Source organism: Amblyomma americanum, chromosome 10, assembly GCF_052857255.1.
Source record: "Amblyomma americanum isolate KBUSLIRL-KWMA chromosome 10, ASM5285725v1, whole genome shotgun sequence".
NCBI classification, from domain to species: domain Eukaryota; kingdom Metazoa; phylum Arthropoda; class Arachnida; order Ixodida; family Ixodidae; genus Amblyomma; species Amblyomma americanum.
In genome coordinates, this window is record NC_135506.1 from 58311477 (window position 1) to 58336091 (window position 24615).

Consider the following 24615-nt stretch of genomic DNA (forward strand, 5'->3'; position numbering starts at 1 on the left):
AGACGCACAGGCTGTACGGTGTAGAGTATTCCTTTAATTGAACAATCCGACAATCTTTGTTATTACGATTTCTTGACATAGAATGGATAAACGCTGCGCCGATAGAGCGCTCCTAAATTACCGCTGCGGCGAGCTTGTTATTTGATTTATTCGCCTCGTATGTGGGAAGAGGCGGGCTCGACCTTGGCTGCCTCTGAGCAACCACCAAGTTCAAAGTTGGTACAAGGTCTGCTAGGTCCTGGTCACCGCCTTCTCGCGATTTAAGTGCATGGGAAAAGGGCCCCTAAGCGATCCATCTGCATACCAAATACATTCGCCATGGCACTCTCAGGCCATACTGCAAGACCATTGGATCGCATTGCGACACTTAGATAACATGGCCTGTATCAAAAGGCTACAGGGGGCAACTCTTTAACTGAGCTTCTACTTTATCCGCTGCGTCCACACGTGTACAGGTCATCGTTGCTGACGAGCGGGCGGGCAGAAATGTTTTTGCCTACGACGTATGACGGTATATTTAAATCATTTCTTATGCCAAACCATCACTAGCACGTATCACCTCGAGTTTGGTGCACTATGGACCAAGTTTACACAACGCTTTTAACCCAAATATACGATCTCACGAATTTAAGGACTCAGGGAGCTGCCCTTAAGAATTAAGAAGTATCACAACGGCATCCGGTTGTGAGATTGCGGCTCTGCATCGAGGGTCACGACAATTATGCTAAGGAAGCGGGAATATTTATACCATCGATTTATTTCCGTCGAATAAGCATTAATATTCCCTCGCCCTGCACATTATGTGCAGTGTGAATTGCTAATTGCTTCGTGATTCTTTTCGCAGGCATGTTTTCCTCTGCGCTGTGGCGACTCGATGTCCTGGAAGGCGAACAGACGTCTCTGCCCTGTCGCGTCGACTTGGCCTCGCGACGAGCTGTCTCAGCTGTCTGGTACCGATTCGCAGCCACGGATCACAATAACCACGGGGATTACTCGACTCTCATTTCAAACGCCAACCGGCAGCCGAAGCAAGTCTACTCAATCGAGGCACCAACTACGCCCGCCACCCCGGTGCTAGCCGGAAGCGCCGGACTAGTGGACGGAACCCACTGGAAGCAGCCGCAGTGGTCGGGCCGGGCGTTCTTTTCGCTGCTCAGCAACCCACCAGCGCTGCTACTCAACCGGCTGGAGCGTAGCGACACCGGAAGTTACGTCTGCAACGTCACCTACCGCGATGACGACAGCAATGCGACTTCTGGCGTGTCCGTCACCGAGTCTCGCGTTGAGCTCGTTGTCACATGTGAGTGGACTTTATTCAATCAGAAGAAACAACGTAGCCAGCTATAAAGAGATTTAAGAGTGGGTTAGTAAGTTTCAAACAAATACTGTACGTGTTGGTTGACTTCTGCATGTTTTAATAGGCTTGGACTAACCAGTAAATTCAGACTAAGTTTGACACATCCGTCGTCCTGTTTGCGGGTTGCGCTCTTCTAGAGATCGTGCACAAAAAAAAAATATACTGGAGAAAGCAAATTGCCAATACATTCCGAGTGAAGAAATCTGCCTTCAGCGCCATGGCGTCGGTAGTATGCAAATTAGGCTCTGTGTTTATAAGAACGACCCGGTGTGGAGGCTTAGTGGATATAGTGTTCACCTATAGAGCCCAAGCTCGCGGGATTAGACCCTGGCCATGGCGACTGCATTTTGAAGAAGGTGAAATGCTAAAACGCCCCTGTTTGCGCAGCGATGTCAGTGATGATTATAGAACCCCAGGTGGTCTTAACTAATTCGAAGACCTCCACTACAGCGTCGCTCATATACCATTTATTCCTTATGCACTTTTCGGACGTTGAACCCCACATACGTAATATACCAAGTCTTCATCACGAATATTAAATCCGCATGTCGTGTTTGATGACAGGTGACGTGGATGCCGCAAGGCTGGTGGCGGCACATGAATATGGTAAATTAGCAGACTTGGGCTACGCTTGCGTTGCTTGAACGAGGCTCCGGCCTTTCGAAGTAGCTTGAACAAACCACGGCCTTCCGGATCAGGTCGATCTATCCAGTTGTGCACAAATTAGAAATCAATATGACGGATTTGCCTTCTGGCAGTTCTTTGACTTTGCAGTCCCAATAGAAATGCATACAAGGGCACCCGTAATTCTTCTTCGTTGTCTAGAAGTTTCGTGGAGAAGATAAATTGATTTGGTCAAAAAAAGCACAACATAATCGGTTAGCCACTTGCCTTGGAAGTTCACCTAGACTTTACTTTGAATTTCTTGTTCGGGGCGGAAAAAAACTAAACAAGGCTCTTTCGTTTTCTCAAGAAAAAACACGTGCTTTTTCTTGCGAAAACATGTGCACACTGGAACACTGGTTCAGCAGAATGCTAAAGCTGTTGTTGAACAGGAAGTTTCACAGATAAACAGCTTTTTCTCATCAAAATTTTTTCCCGTATTTTCTGAGACCTTCTTTTCGATGCCACTTCTTGAAAGCTTCCACTTTCAAAAGTAAAGGAATATGCTCACAACAAGAAGGTAGCCGCCGCCCCTCATCGAAGCAATAAAGGTGGACGAAGAGTGTTGGGAACCTATCAGCAAGATGCAGTCTTTGTGGCTGTTGAAATGAAGACTCCGTCATCGCTTTTCTTTATTCGTGGCGTTTTATTTCCCGGCCTCCCTATTAATTCAGGGACACTGGTAGATGTTGCTACGCTATGCTCGGTTTTTAATAGAACTATGCCGTACTAGACTATGCGGGACTCACCTCGTAGTGTTAATGAACAAGAATTGTCAGAGTTGATCGCGAATAAACTGTTTCCTCGCTGATCGATTGCCTTTACTTCGCTTGGCTGTCGAACTGGGTTAAAATATGTTATTGTTTGAATAATAACATGCTCTGTTGCCCGCTGCTTCACAAGAGCATTGAAGTCAAATTCAAACTCTATTTTCACATCAGAATAAATTTGCGGCAAAAACATAAAACTATTACATCATATGTAGAGCAATCAAGGTTATAGACATAAAGTACTGACTGGGCACAGCGTTTTAGGTCATTTTTGTGGTTTCAAGAAAGTATAAATTAGCAATTATTTCGCCTTCTTTTGTAACTGTTCTGTAGTGTGACAGTGTCGCATTGCTCTTTAGCTTGATCATATATTGGCTAAAATGTATTTTGTCGGTGTATTATTCGTGCAAAAGCACCATTCTGATGAGGAAATCTCGACCAAGATCTTGCGATGTCTGCTGGCATGTTACATCACTGCCGTCGGTGCCGCCATTACCAGTGCAGCGGCAACAAGTCCCACAACATCGTTCACACTTTTCGCGCCCTCGCTTGGCCGATACTCCCGCCCACACTGCGGCGCTTCATTCGTGATGACGTCTCCGTCGGGACATCAACGGCGGCCATCGCATACGTGTGCTAGCATATAAGGCGAAATAGTTGTTTCCTATCCCTTCACATTTACCTTGCCGTACCTTCCCGTGTTATTTCTAGAGTTTGCTTTGGCCTTAAAGTGTGGGGCCCACAAGTAAACATGGGCCAGACAAATTGGCCATTTATCTTCACTTCGAGCTCTTATAACTTCGATTCATTCCATGTATCTAAACGAAAAAAGATTGCCGGAACTGAAGCCTGCGCGATCTGAGTGGCTTCTATGATAGTATTGACGACTGCTCCTGAAAACCTTCGACAAAATGAATATTAGTTTTCTTTGATGTCAAGCAAGATTGGTTCGTACGAACCTTCAACAAAATAAGGCGCTTTGCGTTTGACTTGGCTGCAGTTTATGCGCTTGATCTGCACTGCTCAAGGAGACAAGGAGTGTTGAGGAGCCTGTAGTAAGCAGACAGCGGGAGTCTTAAACCGCATCACGGCCGCGTCGAATTGAAGACAATGCGCTTCGAAGGGAGGCGGCAGGGAATGAGAACTTTGTTTTCCCGGTGCATCAAGTGAAATGAAAAAATAACGGACCACTCAGGAAATACGTAAAAGGATCAAGTCATTATGGAACGGGCGAGCGGAATAAGAGATATGGTTGTTTCGTCCACCGTCTCAAGGCACAACGCTAAAGAACCAAAAGGAAAAAAATCAGGAACCACGATCGATTTTTGCTGTTTTAAATACAAGAGCCCACACTTTTCCTCCTAAATGCATAACATTTCAACCGGACTTAACTTCAGAGCTCTCTATGGGTTTCTTGAGCTGGTGTACGCCTGTGCTTGGAAGCATGTGTTGCGCCGTGGAGTTTGAAACATCCTCTTAATGTTGTGCTCTGCACATCTTAAGCAAGGCTCAGTAGTATATTTAGTGAACGCGAGTAAACGCTGGTACAAAGGTTAAGAAAGAAAAAAATCCACATTTAGTCTCCACTGTCTCGTAAGAACTCGGAAAGGCTGAAACGTTGAATTCCCAGCCGGTGCGTCTCAATCGAGATTATGACAGATCTCCATAAGTTTGGACAGGTGCTGCGGCACGGAATCTTACTGCGTGCTCCGTGAAGAGCTTCTTTCCTGGTTTTTGCTGTGGAATCACACAGTCTCCGCTCTTTTGTAATTTGGGCCTTCTTCCGTGCGTGAAGGATTAATAGCACGTGTAAGCGGCAACAATCCAGGTACTTAATTAGCCATAGTCTCGAAAGTTCAGAGGGATATTTCAAAGCGCATTCATATACTTTTTTTTATTAAAATAGGCTGAGGACAAATTTAAGTTCGCGTGTATCGATGGGTTACCGCGCTCCGATGACAAAGAAGTGACTTACGCTGAAAACGAAGCTTATTGCGTAACGAAAAAAAAAAAATTCAAGGGGTGCACTTATGACTCCTTACGTGCGGAAATGCGAAAGCATTTAGAGTACCGCACCGTGTCGGCATCGAAGAACGAACTGACAGAAGGCGAGGCAACTTCTTGTGTCGACATTTTATTTCCCTTTTGTTTTTCGTGACGTCATCAACTCGTCGACAACTTCTGTTTAGACATGTTCCAGTCACGCGACTAGTTGGGTCTCATCACGTGATTCGATGATGACGTCACTGATTACTACCACTAACTACTACTGCCACTAATTGTTATTACCGTCACTATTACTGTCATTAACTGTTAGTACAACTAACTATTACTGTCGCAAACTATTACTATCACTAAGTGTTACTAGCACTATTACTGTCAGTAACTATTACTATCACTATTACAACCACTATTATTATCACTGCTATTATCACTGTTACTACCAATACAGCAGGTAATAATTTCCTGCTATTATTTTATTTCGTTAATTATGACCTGTTTATTTCGTTAATTGCTACATGTGAATCACCTGGCTATCGGTACTTAACATCGTTCTTATCGTCGTTATCTCGTGTGCACATCCCGTTGTCGCAGTTCGTGTGCACATCTCGTGGCCACGGTAAGAAATGCTTTCGCATTGAAAAGTTACAGGAAAAGTTACGCTGGTCAGCGGCCGTATTCACAGGCAAATTGCGGTGACGTCCAGGGTTTCATTTTTTTGTTCCGAATATCTGACGGAAAGACAGGCTGCAGTTTGCTTATATTGGGTGATCCGGAGTCCTATTCATCACTGACGTAACTAATTGTGATACCAACGGCGGCAAGAAAATGTTCAATATTAAACCCCATTTTGGCAGCAATAAAAGTATACCTTGAAGCTGGAAAAAAAAACATAAATATAGCCACCAAGATTGAATCAATCGTTTTTACTGAAATAAAATTTTTTGAAGTTATCCTCAGCGTTCATATCACCCAAGTCGCGTTAGCGTAGAAAATCTAGAAGCCATAACCGTGGTGAAGCAGAAAGCCCTCTTTCGCTTGTATTATTAACAATCGCACAGATTAAGGAACACGGTCATGTTTCTTTTAGTGCTGACTGTACTAACACTCTGCGCATTAACCTTACATTTATGTGTCTATTCTTCATCTCTCTCTTGTTTTGGCGTCGTCGTATATGGCGCGTCCGAAAACATCAACGGTTAGCGCCTCTGAAAACAGATTTGTCTACAAGGGCATACACTACAATGGAGCACAATAAGACACTTTCAGTTCTGCATCATTCAGGGTGTTGAAAAACCAACCGACCCCGGAAGCAAAATCCCTGCCATGTTCCTGCATCTGTTTCAGCTACTCTGAATGTGGCAGCTGTAATGAACGTACGCTGCTTTCCGTTCCGAGTCCTAAACAAAAGGTTCACGCTCTGCGTAGAGCAAGCAGTCCTCGCTGCCGAAACCACCCAATGCGGACAAGAGGGCAGGCGCCCCATCGCGAGCCTCGATTAGCATATCATTTTTTTTTTCTGAAATGTGGTTACAATGCGGAACCTCCTGTTGGCTGCGGCAAATCTGTAGGTGAATTCTGAGTGGTAGTCGCACACAAAAGCTTCTAGATATTATCGCGCCCTTGGAGTAATGAACTTACACCCGCGGGAGAAGACTGCAGCGCAAAGATTCAGCGCAATGAGCACAGCAGGAGCGCTGTGTGTGGTATATCTCTGTTAACAGTGCACTCTCATCTTTACGCCAGAAGTATTCTGCTGAGCGGCATTGCTAAGACTGAGAACTTCTTTGCGATGACTGTTGTTCCAAATAGTCCTCATACCTTTTTACGAGATGGCCTAAGTGAACCTGCACTCCTAGGTCATGTTATTATTGGCGGCAATGTAAAAAAGACAATTCCCAGCTACGACATACAACGCCAACCGCGGGAAGCTTACGATGCTATAATAAATTTGGAAGTGTGTTCTCACATACTTGTTATCGATGTAAAAAGCACTTCTTTACTGGCTAGTTACGGTTATTTTGACTTTATAGGTAGAAAAGGTACTTGAAAAACCTTCGCAAGGTGCAAAAATTGCAATTAACAGTTAATACAAGAACAAATTACAACAGAAATCTACAGCAAGAGGACCAATGGCACAAAACCGCAGACAGGACCTCCTATTCCACTATCAATAAAAGCCGCTCAGCAACTAACTACAGGATGTAATGCAGACAAGAAACAATAAAAAATTAACACAATTAACACAAATTATCACAAGCACAATGATGTTGCAAAACAGAACAAAATGTAATTAATATGAATACAAAAATTATATATACAAGATCTGACAAAACATACAGTGAAATACCACAGGCTACATGCAAGCACACTCGAGAAGTATATACATGAAGACACAGTTGCAGGAAGTAGCGCAAACATAACAGCACGGTGTACAATGTCATGGCAGATTGCGTAGTAAATATTATGTGATAACGAATAAATAATGAAGAGCTATAACCTTGATTTTTAGACTAAGAAAGGCTAAGGTTTGTTGAAAGTGAATATTTAAATAATTATAGAACGATATAGTAGTAGTTGAAGCCATCGTTTACGCTAGTAAGTTACCACATTCTTCACAAGGAAGTTGTTACGTGGAACAAAACGTGTACGTGTAACGTTCGTGTTTTCTAGCATATCAAGAGAAATTAACCTTATCATGAGTTAACGATAAAAAACTTCGAAAAACAAAATGCAGAAATTTTGTAGACAAAGGGTGGAGAGACGTAGAACGTTTTGTTCAGTGAAGGAAATTGAAGGAGGCTTAAGGTCCGCCTTTAAGAGCACAACGCGATGCTGCTATCGGGTCCCGTATACATCGCCTGCTCAATTACCTGATTTTTAATTAGCATAATCATAATTTCTCATCTACGCATCAGTACACGTCTCTAAAACACTTAACTAACTCAAAGGACACAACGCACCACAAGGTCCCCCTTTATTCAGCGTGAGCCACATAGCCTTCGCGCCTAATTGGTAGCGTTCACGTCTCGAAGTCCGAATGTCATCTGTTTGAGAACAACTCTAATCCAATTTAATTTTGAGCTCAATTTTTTAAAATGATTTGCTCCTCTTAGATTTTTGCGCTCACTGCCAACGAAGCCGTTTTTTCTGCGCCACGACAGCTTTAAACTATCTCATAAAAATGTGGGAGGTTGGCTGTCGAGGGACGCAAATTAAGTTGCGTACAGCTCGCTTTAGAAGTTTTATGACATGCCAGAGGTGAACAGCGAGAGGATAACTACTAGAAGTGCTACTAGGAGTACTATATTCTAACATTGTAAAAGCGTCTGTCGCGCTCCGTGTTGCTTCGTCGAGCGAAAAACATATGCTGAACGATTCGCTTACTTGGCAGCTTTCAGGGAAGCAATGCTTGCTTGGTATAACACTAGATATTTGACCGGGGGGTACTTCGACTAATTGAGCAGTGAGGGAATATCCTGAAGAGTATTTTTTTGTTATTCCTCTTCCGAATTATTGTGTCTCATATACAGACACGAGTTCCAGCAAATGCGCACTAGAGCTGTCGGTGTCACCAGTCTCTTGAACGTCAACTTGTCGGTGTAACGATATCGACCTCGTCCTCTTTTTACAGAGCATGGCGTAAACGTTTGCGCCCATTAAAGACATTCATTCATTGCCGCCCAGTTTCGTCCGCGCTGCGCTTCGTACGGACGAGGAAAAAGACACGTTCTGAAACAATGTTTACATTCCTGGCCGCTGTTTATGGCATCAAGGCTTACCTGAGCTCACCCGAGTTACTCCGAGACTTCATCCACACATCACGGCTTTCTAGGTGACCCATCTGGTGCTGCCGCACTGAAAAGATGTTTGGCGTTTAGTTTGTTTTTGTCCTTTGCAGATCCATTGCCCACCCCAGTGATCATGGACCACGGAGGCGCTGTATTAAACAAAACGGCCGGGCCGTACGTAGAGGGCGACACCTTGAAACTGAAGTGTGTTGCAAGATCAGGTGAGATTGACTTTTCTAAGCGCTTATCTTAATGATAAACACATCCTCACTTGACAGCTTGTTATGAAGCTGTATTCAGGGCATGTTAGCTAATTTATTTGAGACCCATTGTGCGAGCCTGATAAGACTAGTTCACCTAATCGTAACGGCTATATTCGAGGCTGTAAAATATTGAGTAGCCTGATGACTTAATCAAGGCAAATTCAACAGCATGTGCCCATTATGAACAGGTAATGAGTAACGCCTCTACAATTATCAATATATTTGGAGGCAAAGCGATCGGTATTCCGAACACACGTTAGCACTATACTTACCGACAATTTTCATGCCTGACCTTGCCGGGACGCTGACTGTAAATGGGCGAGAAACGGGCTTAAGTTTACATACTTTTCCATGCATTGAGCTTTAACAGTAGCTTTGCTGGTTCCGAGGGAAAAAGCATAACGCCTAACGAAGCACGAAAATATCTTCTAGACATCCTTAAAACCCGTCAGTTGATATAGAACCTTCAGCAGTTAATTTGGTCAATTCCCGAGAGGAATAGCAAAAGAACAATAGAACCCGAGCAATCGAACAGAATTTTTTTTAAAATCATATTTGCTAAGCTCCTCGCACCACACCTAGCGGCTAAGAGAAGGTGTCTTTGCTCTCTCCCAGCAGTGTTCTCAGCCGGTCGCATTACTGGGCAGCTGTGCTTCGTTAGTGTTACTGAGGTACATAATTAACTACTTTTAACGTAGGCAATGCACTGAGCTATTTAATGGCTGCGACTGTCACAAAACCTATTTTATCATCAGAATTATAAATTCCGCTCTCATTGCATCAGTCAGGTCTGTGACGAAGATTCAGGTGACCGTAACCACGGAAACACGAAGTCATAATTTCCATTCTTTAGAGAAAAATTTAGAACGTTAGAGCACTGCATATCTGGGAAAGAAAGCATGTGTAACCAGCTCACTTTTTGCCCCTGCAGCTGATCGCAAGGTGACATTACAATGGCGGCGTAATGGCAAGACACTGAACAGGCCACTGCCTACCATGCACTCGCCTGGTGGTGGGCTCGAAATCATCCTCGAGATTGGCCCGTTGCTCAGAGAGCACTTGTTTTTGAACATTAGCTGCGTGGCTACCAGCGAAGCCTCCCGGCCCGTGGAGAGTTCAGTACTCCTCGACATGTTCCGTAAGTACGTGCAAATGGCTTTCCCACTGTAACGCTCTCGAGCAATGTGGACTTAACCGGACTGCATAAACAAATGGCGCAGGCGTTCAGTGTTTTGAAAATTATCGTCAAAGTGAGCTCGAACAGAGCCGAAATAATTTAAAATGTCCGGCTTCACTCAACTTCTGTCTCAGATCCTAGTTATGACTACCGCTCACATCATTTCTACCTAAATTTAAGCGTGCTCATCAAATACCTCAGCTTCATGTCGCTTCAGTGTACGATGCAGTTGTATTAGGTGAGCTTTTTGCCACCTGTACCTTTATCGAGTGATACCATTTCACTTGGTTCATCATAGATAAGATACTCTTTCTGATCTGATACCACGTAATTTTCGTGTACTTACGTTACTACCATAAAATAAAAAGGCAACAATAGGCTCAGAGGTTCGGGTCAAGCGATTGAGCATAAACATCTGCGCATACGTATGGCGCAGGCGTTCAGTGTTTTAAAAATTATCGTCATAGTGCGCTCGAACAGAGCCCAAATGTTTTAAAACGACCGGCTTCACTGCACTTCTGTCTCAGATCCTAGTTATGACTACCGCTCACATCATTTCTACATAAATTTAAGCGTGCTCATCAAATACCTCAGCTTCATGTCGCTTCAGTGTACCATGAAGTTGTATTAGGTGAGCTTTTTGCCACCTGTACCTTTATCCAGTGATACCATTTCACTTGGTTCATCATAGATAAGATACTCTTTCTGATCTGATACCACGTAATTTTTGCGTACTTACGTTACTACCATAAAATAAAAAGGCAACAAAAGGCTCAGAGGTTCGGGTCAAGCGATTGAGCATCAACATCTGCGCAAATGTATGGCGCAGGCATTCAGTGTTTTAAAAATTATTGTCATTATGCTCTCGAAAAGAGCCTAAATATTTTAAAATGTCCGGCTTCACTGCACTTCTGTCTCAGATCCTAGTTAAGACTACCGCTGACATCATTTGAACATACATTTAACCGTGCTCATCAAATACCTCAGCTTCATGTCGCTTTAGCGTACCAGCGTACCATGCCGTTGTATTAAGTGAGCTTTTCGCCGCCTGTACCTTTATCGAGTGATACCATTTCACCTGACCATAGATAAGATACTCTTAACTGATCTGATATCACGTAATTTTCGCGTACTTACGTTACTATCACAAAATAAAAAGGCAACAAAAGGCTCAGAGGTTCGGGTCAAGCGCTTGAGCATCAACATCTGCACATTTTCTTTTTGACACGCCTTTCCCAGTAGCGCCCAAGGACGTTGTGCTCTGGAGCTGGCCACACGGCAAGAACGTCGCTTCCGGCTGGGTGATGGCGGCTGCTTCTGTGACGGCCGCTTTCGCGAACGGGGTTGTGTCTCCGACAAAGGCCTCGACGCTTCTATCCGCACAGACGGCGGATGCTGCAGGAACACCCGGCCCGTACGACCTTTCTGCGGCTTCCCGACCCGCTAACGTACATTCTAAAAACTACTGGTATGCGGGTTTTACCACGCCCAGCAGATTCGAATGCGAAGTGAACGGGAGTCGGCCGCAAGCCAACGTCACGTGGTTCTTGGATGGACGGCTATTGGACGAGAGCCTCAGTCACTCTCGGACCGAGGGCAACGTTACGGCTAGCGTGCTTCTCCTCCCTGGTTTAGAGCACGCGGGAAAGCAGCTTGAGTGTCGTGCAACCAATGGCTACCTGCCGGAAGATAGGGGTGTGGTTCGTCGCTACCTTACTGTGAACATCTCAAGTAAGTTTTCAGCCTCTCGTCACAACGTTTATAAACGTTGACGTAGACTGTGAGAAACAATGAGGCTCGTGGAGGAGTAGAAGGGTATGAAGATCAGAAAGGTGTGGTAATTAACCACCTCACTTTTGGTAGCTAAACTCCGCCTTGAGAGAAGGAATGAAGGAGCGAAAAAGGGAAGGGAAAAAGAGCTTCATGTACACATGACGCACTAACTAGGACGCGCATGAGGGGATCTAACCATCTCGAAAAAACCTCGACGCGCAAAAACTGATGGCTGAATTTGTCACTGTTGAAAAAACATACTGACGCCCTCACCGCGGAAGAAAGAAACCTAATCTTTGTTTAAAAAAAAAACTAAATTACAAATCTGGCTATAAATACCATATTTGGTCGCTCCTTGAAGTACACTGCCCGCAAATGTACGGCTTTTCCCTCCGCCTCCTTCCACTTCTTTGTGGAAAATAAAACATGTATGTAAGTAGACTGCCCTCAGTAAGTTTCTTTTTGCTCCCGCCCTTCTATGTTCAACAGTAATATTTAACTCACCGGTCCAGTTACACTTTGCTTTGCACATGTTTGTTCATTACGCAGATAAGACTGAAGTGAATATCAAACTGGACACTGGTCTGAACGCCAATAACATCAGTGAGGGCGCCGATGTGTACATGGAGTGCTCAGGCGTGACGGCTTCCAGAGTGAGCGATGTCACCTGGAGTCAAGACGGACGCGAGCTGGGCGCAGAACCAGCCGAAGGCACAGTGGTGACGTCGCGCTATCTCGCTATCCGCCGGGTGGATCCCAGACACAGCGGAAATTACACGTGCGCCGTAACCAGAAGTGGCGGCGAGAAGGTCGAAAGCAAGCCGCTCCACATCCGCGTGCGATGTACGTAGTGCGAGAAATCCTGTACGCATAAGGCATGACTACTCTCTTCAAAAGTTTTTATTTTGTTCTTCTCCGTGCTAGATCTTAACGTTACTCACATATGGGGCAGAAACGTGGAGTCTAATGAAAAGGGTTAAGCCTGAGCTAAGGACCACGCTGCGAGCTACGGAAAGAAAAATGGTGTAACGTTTAGAGACCGGAAGCGTGCAGAGTGGGTGAGGAAACAAACACGGGTTAATGACACCAGGCAGGGCAAGTAATGCGAAGGAAAGATAACCGCTGGTACTTAAGGGTAACGGAGTGGATTGCAAGAGAAGGCTAGAATAGCAGGGGGCGGCAGAAAATTAGAACGGTGGATGAGATTAAGAAGTTTATGGGGTTACGGTGACCGCAGTTGGCAAAGGACAGGGTTAATTGGAGAGACTTGGGAGAGGCCTTTGCCCTGCAGTGGGCGTAGTCAGGCTGATGATGATGTGCTTGCCGCGCATTGGGACTACATTGTAAATTCTTTGCGTAGTCTATTAATCTATGTATTTTTCTTATTTTTTCATCTTTATGTTTATTTTCTTGTACTGGTTTCATTTCCTCACGTCATTCTCACGCGGAGTACAGTCCTTCTGTAAAGCTGCACTCAAGATGTTAAAACATTTTGTCATTGATTGGTTTACATTTCCAAAACTTGTCTAGCTTCGTGAACACGACCGGCCATGCGATGTGACACACTATGCTTCTCCCATGAGGCGCAGATTCACCCCGATGTGACGGGGCCGAGGAGAACGTGATAAGTGTGGAGGAAGGCACGCCGGTCAACGTGACCTGCAACGTCCGAGCCGACCCCAGCGATGGTCTACGTTACTTCTGGCTGCAAGAGAACGGCACGGAGACCCCCTGGGTGTCAAGCGACGAAGGACAACTGTTATATGGGAAGCACTTCGGCAGACCCCTTGTGACAGATACTGACAGCCTGGAGATGGTCTTCAATGGTTCTTTCTCCAACGCTACTCTCACATGCTGGGCAGAGAACGCCGTGGGAACGCAGAGAAGACGCTGTCGTTTCAAGTTAGCTCACAAGAGTAAGTTGCTTTTCTTTGTGTATCCGCCTTCATCACATCCTTCGCGTCTTATCAAGGAAATCCTTCGTTGGTATACCACAGATGGTAGTTGTGCAAAAAGAAAGAGAAAAAGAGACTTGAGGTAATGCCAGGTACGTACTGAAGTGCCTAATTGAGGGAGAGTTGCACAAGTCAACATCACAGGAAGCGTTGAAATGACACCGGTGGCTCTCGTGCAGTCCAACACCACTCTTTCTCTAACAATTTCCATTCATCGCATTGTACATTGGTGCCAAAAAATCATACAATGGTCACAGGAAACGAAACAAAATCAAGATCTTGTTTTCAGAAAAAACGCCCTAAGAACCGTATTTCGTTACGAATTGTTTCCAGATAGATTTTTTTTTTTGCCAGGTCCATTATCATTCATAGCGGCCGACTGTGATGTCACGGTCGATAGCTTGCAACCAATGACGTTCGGCGGCTCTAGTGTCAGACTTAGTTGGCCAGCGGAAGGAGCCTGAATATGGCATAGAAAAAATATTAAAAACAGCCCCGGGTACTTTAGTGAGCATATTATTACGAAGTATGTAAAATAGAATCCGCATAGTGGGTCATGACTGGCTGTAAATTGCTTAACTTTTCTGCAGCTTCGTCGGAACAATGCTTAAATTTTATTAATGCAGACAGCAGCGCTGGACAGCATAGTGAAATGTACAGCGGGTGCCGCGTACTCATCTTAGTGCATCGTTGGCCATAGCGATGGCGGCGGTAATATTTGTATTAAAACATCGGCAGATGTGCTTGCCAAGGTTTTAATTGATTGACGAGAACGCCGTTTTCAGACAAAAAAGACAACTATTTTGTTAGCTCCAGGTGGAGAATCCATGCCGCCATCACTAATCGCTCGGTAACAAACTGTTGTTGGCCCCTGTTCTATCAATTATCGTCCTGTTGTCGACATTGCTTGCCCCCTTTTTTCACAACAAACAAATCTAGCTACAATTGATCTATCAGCTCTCCTAGAAGCGCTGATACACGAAAAGAAAATTAAAATTCAATTACTGAGATTATCCTCCTGTGTTGTAAGGGGACTTTTAAGGAATAAATGAGGCTGTATTGAAGATGTTTCTCACGCAGCAGAGTCCCAACAATAAAAGGCCTATGTAGTACTATGCCAGCATTGCGTGAACTCAATCTTTTGTTTCAAGAGCAGAACTTTTCCGCAAAACTTGCGCTGTGGTCCAACGCGCTCCGTTGATTCAGAGGCAGATTGCAGACGAAAACGTGGTTTGTACGCTTTAAAGCGCGTCGCATGCACTTGACATTGAACGCTGCGACAGCTATTACCCGCTAGTAGCACAACAGAAAGGAAGGCGCGTGCTGGCTTCCATGCAGGCGATGCCTTTTCCTGCCTGACATGTAGGGTGGGCAACTACACGGACACGTCCTTCTCCCTGAGCTGCTGGACACCTGTTGTCAACGGCACGAGGACAACGTTCCGAGAGCAACAGCGGCTACGCGTCGAAGTGTTCGACGCAAGGAGAGGCAACCGCTCTGAGCGCAGCTTCTGGAGCCTAGGCTTGGGTCCCATACTTGTAACCAGGCTTCGCCCCTCCGTTGTATACCTGGTTGTGGTTCGGATGCCTCCAGATGCGAGCTTCCGCGCATACGTCCGAACCCTCAGCTCGGCACACACCCTCAAGAAGCAAGGAGGTGAGTCTTTGGTTATGCGTTAGTTTTTATAAGTTTTTAGTGCAATAGCGCTTAGAGTCACCATTCCCCGCACTTAAGCGTTGTGTGTTTGTCGGTTCGTTTGTCTAAAAGCCTGGTTTACGGCAGGCTGCCCACATTCCCATCGGGTTGTGGGAAACCTGCCCAGGTCTGTGTGCATAAATATATACTACTGGTAGCTTGGCCGCTTGCCCCTGCCCACCGGGGCAGGAAGCAGTTCAATTAACGATTGATCGGGAGAGGTGCAACCTGGATCTCATGAGCCCCATCAGTGGCAGCCCCTGCCATCGCAGGGCAGCGGTGCAGCGCTTAACCGCTGCACCACAGCGCCAAGAGTGGTATGCGAAATTTCAGTGATCAATGAATGTAAAGTAGAGAAGGACCGCATATAAGTAGAGAATGACCAAGCAGTTGATAATGAACATATAGTCTGCATACATGAGCATTATCTCATTATCGTTGTCCATACAACCCCCATCTGTGAACAATGAATTCGAACACTGGAACCAATCTGAAACCAAAACGGTAGCGCAGTAATTCCAATTTGGATAAACTACGCAAATCGACCGACATTTTTTGTTTTGTTTGCTCACATCTTGACTGATACTAATAGCCCAGGCGCTTTCTAAAGTGACTTAAATGAAGCCGCATAGGCTTCAGCAATAAATGCTGGAGCTACACGGCTGCTGACTGGTTTTCTTGGCTGGGTTCCTTCTATCGTAAGCGTACATGCGAGCCTTGAACGATAGCACGCATTTCACACACAAAAAAAACAAGAAATCGCAGAAGCATACACCTTGCCTACAAAATCGTATTCAGCTGCCGCCATATGCTTAACGATAGTTGTTGAGACTCAGTGAACCCTCAACATTCCTATAATTACGGGCGTTCTCCTTTAACTTGAAGATGGCATCAAATAACCCGAAAGATAGCCGCCATAATTGAGCCACACTGCCCGCTTTGCTTTTAAATAACCACCACTTATTCGTCAATTAGTAACATTGTACCCCTTTCCTGATATCATTGCATTTATCTGCTATTGCCACATCTTTCCGGAAAGCCGCCGATCAACAGTCATATTAAAACTGCGCGAAGAAGACAGGACAGCAAGAAGAGGCACGAACAGAACACACAAGGCGTCATAATGATATGAAAATGATAATCATCATAATGGCAATATGTGGAATGCAATGGCATTGCATCTATTTTATTTTTCAGGAACGCTATGACACAATAAGTATTCTCACAGTATGCTTAAGAGCGGTTTTGTTATATTGTTAACGTTCCCGCATCTAAGATTTTCTTTAAAATCTGCAACACCATTATTTTCTTTCAACGTTATTAAGATGCAGACTGTAATAAAATAATAAAAGCGACTTTTTAGACATCTGCAGAGCCGTCCACGGCTGAATTACTAATGACGGCGGCTGCATTTGTTCGCAGATCTCAAGAGCACCGCGGAGCGCGGACGCTGGACGCAGACAATGAGTGTGGTCGTGTTGGCTTGCTCCCTCGCGGCCACGCTGGTGACTCTCCTGAGCGTGTTCTGCGCATGCGCCCTCAAAAGACGGCAGAGAAAGCCGCGACGACCGCTTTACAAGACTGGCGATGCCGTCGCCACATGCCAATACGAGAAGTCGGAGGCCGTGCGAGACCACAAGCTTTACCACTCTTCTACTGGAATCAGCTGAGTGTGGAGAGGATGCGTAGGCTCTACCAGGGCCGATAAAGGTGCGGCTGATAAACAAGGACTGATCACCCTCCTCTGGACTTTCACCATTCTCAGGGACCAAGAAGTGGCCGGTAGTGAACTCCCTCCTGTCTACATCCTCTCAGTCATGTATTTTGTTGCCACCCTGAACAACAGTCCCAACTTGCTGACATGACCAAGCATAGAGCATTCTCGACGATGTCGACTGTTTCGCCTTCACTGACCACGCCGACATCGATAACAGTTTTACTGATAATAGGCCACTGCTTACATCGGGTTACTCGAGGATGCAATAAGCAAAGGACAGAGAGTGTGGATAGACCTATTGTTTTAACCTGTATTTTTTCAAGAATGCAAGGCCCTTCATGACCTGTGTGAACTATAATAGTGTACGAAAAACTGGCGACATGCGCCAACTAATATGGGTGCAACACATCCCATCTTGCAAACTATGAAAGAACGTCCCGCGGGACAATTCCATGGTAGTCCGACCGACAGCCTTATTTTTTGCCACAGAAATTACCAGAGATTGGGCCCTTGAGCCCCAGCTTGGAATCCAGAGCCTCGGTATAGTGAGATGATGGCGGCGAAAATGATTTATTGACACGTTTAGCAGCGGGGAATTGGCTTGTTCGGCGTCCATAGTCCAGGAGTCCTTTGCTTGATGCTCCTGGCCTTGCTCGGCCGAGGGCCCGGATTTGGCCCTTGAGCTGGAAGCTTGTCGGAGGCAATCGCCACCGCCCCTTAGACTTTGGTTGACAAATGCGCACTATTTTAGGATCGAGCTGACAGGTCCAGACCATAAGATATACTGTGGAGATCTTACCCCAGATGCGGCATTCGCGATCCAAGCAGTCCGGATCTACAGCATGTAACTTGAATGGATAGGGAAATATTAGGGTTTGTAGGTGTCGTAAGTACACCTCCTCTGTTGTGTTGAGGCCCTCAGCGGGAGTCGGATATTTAAGGCGTGCTGGTTTGTGGTGTGTTATTATATCCATGTTGTAAGTGAGCATGTTTGAGTGGCGGAATTCGTCAGGAGGACACGGAGCGTTCCGAGGGAAATACGTTTTGGCAAGAGTGCATGCCCACCCGTTCCTCGCTATCCTCTGATGGCCAGATACACGCATCAAGTGTTGTACCCGCATCAGGAATGTGCTGCCGAGTATGCATGCTGCAAGCGGGGTGATCCTCTGTGTGGTGTAATTTCTAAAGGCTTCCTGCGAGTTCCTAAGATTAAGGGTAAAAAAATCTCTCTGGATCGTTTGCCACAAGAGGGTATGGACGACGGATTTTTTTCCCTGGGTTGTTGCACTGCCCTGGCGGTTTGCGCTGAGGTGGTGATGCACTGTTCAATTCAAGGGAAATGAAAATGGTGCTGATTACGAGTTCAACAGAGAGTGCTTGGCGAGTCGAAGTCAAGAACTTTGAAACGAAACTTGTAAAAATGCTCGAAAATCATATAACACGAGGAGGTTTTGTAAAAGGTTGTGCTCTAATAATATACCATGAACTGAAGAAAGGTTTGCTCGCATTTTCGCTAGTTAGTTCACTTTACGCCAGTGCTTAATTTTATCGGTGGTGTACAATCTTCTTTTCTGCTCAGTTGAGCGTCGATGTTTGAAGATAATCATTGCACTGTTTTAACAATTGCATTATCATGTTGCCTGGATGGAGTCTTTGATTCTCAATTCAGCTGCACAAAAGTGGCACTGTCCGGTTAAAACGCTACGCGTATAATCGCATCATTTCGGGACAGGCATCTCCTAGCGGTCCCGACTTGTCCTCAGTTTGCCCCAAGATTATTTCCCCTTTGCCTTCCATTTCTAAATTGCCTCTATGTGTTCCTCACAGTGTGTATTATGTAATTTTAATTCGCCGAATTACATAAACGGCTGCTCTTGATGATCATCTGCTCCCACTAGAAATGCTCCAAGCAAGCAGATCGTTGTGCGCTGCTTGGACTGTAGACGTCTATTAGCGGTTATGCGATTAACACTCATTGTCTGTTTACGCGATTTACAAGTAGCCAGTTAGCGGAAAGACAATAAATGGAAGAAGTTACCCAGATGCCGTGAAGCAGCACTTTGAACCTTGACTTGCCTAGCGGACGAAGCTTATTAGGACATGTAAACCTCGGACGTGGCTTTCACTTGTCATTGCCATCGGCACATAAGTATCTCGCCGTTTTTTAACGACACTTACGCACGGAAGCCGACTTGCGAAGCATAACATGGCCGCTCTGGAGGCACTGAAGTAAAAAAATTAATGTTCTGTTCTTTACAGCTTAGATATGATGGGATAAATAGCTTCCTAAACTGAAACGATATGGCGTACCTGAGCTTTGCCTTATGATGTACGTCATGAAGCTGAATAATACAGGAGCAACTAGAAGTGTTATCGACAGTCTGAATAGACTTTTTTTGCTTTTTCTCACACTGAACATAAACGAGTGCAGATTTTAGGCAGCAAGAACCCGAGTAACAAAGCGAGTACGACATTTAATATCTTTTAGGAGTAGAAAACACAGCGCTACCACATGACTAGAGAGAAGTGGACGACGCATCTCATTAGTCCTGTCGTAGTCACAGTCCTGTGGTTGTGATCTGTTTTGTATTGCTAAAAATGCACAAACTTGACCACATTTCTGGCATAACATGATAATAACGTTGGCCTTGGGAAGGCTCTCTAAGAATCACTATTTTAAGCAGACGAACACTTCTGCGCAAGAAAATTTAAACGAGATCTCCTAGAAACACGCAGCAGGGCAATTAAGACACACAGCCAAGTTTGGAAGGAGCAGCTTTAAGCCTGAGCTTGCCTTCTTTTTTGTTCCTTTCAACGCTGATAGGGCATAATTTTAGAGGCGAAAATGACCGTTATTTCTAATGTAGTACTCATTCCTAACGCCCAGAAGGAAGAACCAAGTATGGCTTTATTTTGCTGCTAGAGCATAGGAAGCGCCTTGAGTTTTCCTTCTTTTATCGTTTTTTCTGAGATGTAGGACTTCACAGCAAGGGCCTAAACGACTGCGTGCAGCCATCGTCTTGAAGGATCGTACGAAGAATTGCACAAGAATTTCGAATTTTAGACCATCTGGTGGTTTGAACCTTATGGAGCCACAGCCGTGCCGCGTACCACCTACTTTCCGAGCGACATCGCTCGCTGTCAGAGTTAATCGAGTAAGAAATATCTTGGCACGAATTTTTTGATAATCTGTAATGTTCTTTCTTTCCTACTCTGAAATACTTTTGCTGTGACGAAAGATGATAAGGTGAAACCGATCACGCTAAAAAATGGTTCCCTTTAAAGCGGATTTTTCGTCAACCTGCTTCATTCATTGTACACCTAAGCAAGACACTTTACGAAATTCTGTGCATCTCTTAAAAAGTATGCGCATTCGAGAAAGCGCGTGTATTTTTTTAAAAAAGTTAATCGTTGCTTTCGCAAAAAACCCCTAAAACTTTAAAAATAAAAAATAAAGTCTGAAAACGGGGTGAAGTGACAGTTTCTACTTTGGTAGGAAAGAAATAAAACCACTATAATTATTTTGTGTTTTTCATACTAAGCAAAGTAAATTGGAAGATTTCTTTACTAACAGACCTCGCTACTCGAAAGCTTAGCAGTGCCTTACGGTTATTTTCCCCCTTACTCAGATCGTTTTGCACCATAAAACGCAGAAACTTCATCAGGAAAGTCGCATGGCCAGCGTAGTGTGGCTCTGTCGAGTTCGAAGTTTCATTAGTTTGAATGTTTCGCTTTTGTTTCCTTCTCTTAAATCGGCCAAACGGAGAGGGTTGTGCTTGAGGCAAGCTGGTTTCTCAGTTCGACATCTCATGACGTGACCGAAAAGCCTGAACTTAATTTCATTTTCCTCCATTATGAAGCCACTTTCGCATCGAATGTTGCATATGGCGTGAGTTCGAACCTTCAATGTGACATGCAGCAGAGCTCGGCATGGCCTGCAACAAGCAAGTGAAGACCCTTTCACGAAGTAGTGGGAGTCCCGTGGAGGCCAAAAACTGCGCAGAGGACTCTGCGCAGGGTTGGCGTAAGCGTGACGCTTCAGCCAATGAATATGACAGCCAATTCTCTTGCTACGGAGCAAAAGACACTAACGTCGCCCCCGGTGCTTTGCTAGTTATACTGACTACAGCTGTGTATTCAGCGCAACCCGAATGTGATCGCTTATGCACCGGTACGCTAAAAACGAATATTGCCTTGCCTGACTATCTTTCAATCTATTAGAAAAAAAGAAATGTTACTGAAAGACACAGGGATTATAGACCCAGATATTGTGATGCATATTTTTTTAGTCTTCTTGAAAACATGAATTGCTATAGGCGACGTTACCCAAGTAGGTTTACCCGTAAAGTGATCACCTTCATATAAATTTCTACGGCATGTTTTGTTAGCTTTATGTTCATGCAGAGCTCCTCAATGTGGACGGAAATTTAAACAAGGAAGTCATTGCCGCTGTTTCTCAATAAAATTACATCGGAGACAGATTTCTGAACGTGCCGGCGCCACCCTCAACCAGTTTTGTATTGCCCGCAAATTCGCGCTCTGGAGAATAGGGAAGTTTTTTCCTCTAAAAAGACTGGAATGGCACCTTTTTTTATTTCTTGAAGAAGGATAAGGTCACTTCCAGGTACCTCTCCTAAGGAAGTGAACAAAAGTGCTGACAGCATGGCTGCGAAGTCTGATGGGCCTTAGCGCACGTTCGACCTCACGTCCGATGCCTTCTCTTTAAGGCCGCTTCAAAAGTCTAAATGCAGTATTGTCAGGTCATATTAGGAAAATTTTGACATTAGTTTTCTGTTATGTTCATGATTTCGCCAAGTTATATCCTTTTATATACCACTCACAACGTCGAAAGTAGCAGTTTCCAGAAGTTAGATTGAGGCATGATTCGGCATCGAAGTCAGTGCCACGCGACGCTCTGCTCTGTTAACAACGCGTATACATCGACGGCTTTTCATTACAATATTTCTTCCCTAATTTTTAATTTCAATTGAGCGAATGTTTTTCTTTGAAAATTTCGTCCTATAGCTGTGCATCGTTGGATGCCGTTACAAATAAGCCACGAGTGCAAACAGGATTTCGCACCATACATCCACCCGTTGTACCATTACAAAAACATAAATGGCAATGTCGGGAAAAAACAGCACTTGAAAATAACCACGGAAAGGCTGCACAATGAGCCGAGAACAGGCATAACGCTATTCACCTGAACCAGAAGTATGGTTGCTCTGTATGCCTGTGCGAAAGCTACTTAGTCAGGTGAGGCCCATTTATGCCCAAAGAGGTAATCACGGAGCTCCTGGAGGCGGTAGGAAATATCTTTCGTCGTGCAGATGCAAAAAAAAAAACAAATGCGGTTGCTGATACTCTCAGAACGGCTAAGATAAATGATTTGTTGCGTGCGTATATTGCATTGCGGCAAAAAAAAAATCAACGCGGCAAATAAGTGTATGTTAAAGCGGTCCGCCTGGTGCTAAGCACCTGCTAAGCACTAGTCGTTAGTTTTCTTCCCACAAGCGAACTGAACCTCGTAAAAACGTGAAGCACTAAGTGCCCGAACTTGGCTGTTCTGAATATGAAAAGGAACGCTGCTTAGCAATGGCAGGTTTAGGTCTTAAACAGCGATCTAATATTGTTAAAGAACCGTTGAGAAAGCACGCTTGTATGTTCTAATGACGCACCAAAAACACTTTCCACCTGCGCAAAATGAAACCTTAATGCGGCGCAATCACGCGCACCCAGAAAGAATTCAAAACCCACGATATTCTTAGCCTCCCATGGTTACACCTTTGCCGACTGCTCTCCAGCCCGTCTCTCTGCAACTGTGCCCCACCCAACGCGAACATAAAACCTCGCGTCTGACTCTGCCCTGTCACCTTAGACCACACCACTTCCCGCTCCCCTCTCCTCCTTACTGGAGTGTCTGGCTCTTGTTGCCCGAACGAGATGGCCAATTAGCTTTGGTGTTCCAGGCAGCCGATATCCTCAGAGCTTAATATGCAAGCATAATACAGATTTCTCTCAGATCTCCTCGCTCGTGTACCATGAAAGAAATCACGGATTGTTGACTTAGTAATCGTAATTAAGACATCTGAAAATTATGTCACATCTCTATGTCTTAATATCATTCTTCAACCCCTGCATCTTACCGGTACTCAACTATGGAAGAGATCCATTAAAAGGATTTCATTGAAGCTATGCAGGGTCGTAGGTATTTTGAACCGATGTCGCCAAATACTTCCCAGTAACATTAAGAAACTGTTGTACAGCGCTTTGTTTAATTCACAAATATACTATTGCGCCTTAGTGTGGGCAAACACCTGTCGAACTAACATTACCAAACTTCTATTAATTGAGAAGAAAGCAATCCGTGCAATAGAAAACACATCTAGGCTTGAGCATACACAACCACTTTTCTGAAAACAGAAGGTTATGACAGCAAATAATATTTATACACACAAACTCCTATGTGCCTACAGAAAAGCAGTTTCAAATCAGAAACAGTTTCAAATTTAGCAGACCTTACAAAAATACAAAACCTACTATTTTCGGTTCCAGCCACCATGGTTTGTTCCCTTTTCGCGTACTGGCTACGGCACCGAAATAATTAAACATTTATTACCAATCGTTTTAAATGATTTCGACTTCCAGAGTGTGGATGTCATTTCAATCCCGCGTAGACACATCGCCAACCTTTTTGTGGGGTGAACCAGGTTGATTTTGTTTTTCATGTCCGTTTTCCCATTCTGTTTCAGTCTTTCAGTGTTATTTCATCATCTCTGTGTTGTGCACATATATAACAATGACTCCTTTATTTTCGTTTTTAATTTCGTTTTGCAAGTGCAGTTGTACATCAAGAAAGGCCTGTGAAAAACAAAACAAAAAAACAATGGTATTTCAGATGTGCACTGTATGCCTCGCCATTGCTCCTGATGTAAAGGTGGCTCGAGCGCCGTCAAGCTGCCGATGGAGCAGCTTTTTCTCCAGCCACCTATTTTCGCTCCTCTGTACTCAGTGGCGAAAAAATAAACATGACTATTATAAAAGTGGAGGCTAACGAAAAGGGTTCAGCTTAAGTTAAGGACAACACAGCTGGATATGGAAAGAAAAATGATAGGTGTAACGCCATACAAATGGGTTGTAAAATTGTGGCTTGTGTTAACAGAATCACGTACTTGGATCGCATCTGACAGTAAAAAAAAAACTGATAACAGAATGACCACAGAAAAAAAAACTATAAATGCTGAAGACAAGGGGCGGCTATTACGGTGCCTGCAAGTGTTCAGCATCCTTGAGTAGTGTGGCGGCTTCGTGGTCCGCATTCAGTTTAGTAAATGCAGGCTGCCGTGGAGCGACCTCTTCGAGCACAGTCGAAAATGAACCTGCCATAACACAACTGTAAATGTGTAATATCCCATTACGAATCTTTGACCCCTGATCGAAGATAACTCCTTAC

General features: G+C 44.6%; 1 protein-coding gene across 1 annotated transcript; it reads left to right on the top strand.

The window, feature by feature from the left end:
* Nucleotides 1–159: 159 nt before the first annotated feature.
* Nucleotides 160–17115, top strand: LOC144108332 (uncharacterized). Its single transcript, XM_077641591.1, has 9 exons — nucleotides 160–226; nucleotides 845–1300; nucleotides 8693–8803; nucleotides 9777–9983; nucleotides 11262–11753; nucleotides 12345–12638; nucleotides 13385–13697; nucleotides 15063–15406; nucleotides 16868–17115. Exons 1-9 carry the CDS (start codon nucleotides 160–162, stop codon nucleotides 17113–17115), a joined length of 2532 nt encoding a protein of 843 aa, XP_077497717.1.
* The last annotated feature ends 7500 nt before the right edge of the window (nucleotides 17116–24615 follow it).

Coding starts and splice junctions, on each gene's coding strand:
- LOC144108332 (XM_077641591.1), top strand. CDS start 160: ATGTGGGAAGAGGCGGGCTCGACCTTGGCTGCCTCTGAGCAACCACCA. Junction 8,804..9,776: donor GAAGTGTGTTGCAAGATCAG/GTGAGATTGACT, acceptor TTGCCCCTGCAG/CTGATCGCAAGGTGACATTA. Junction 12,639..13,384: donor GCTCCACATCCGCGTGCGAT/GTACGTAGTGCG, acceptor CATGAGGCGCAG/ATTCACCCCGATGTGACGGG.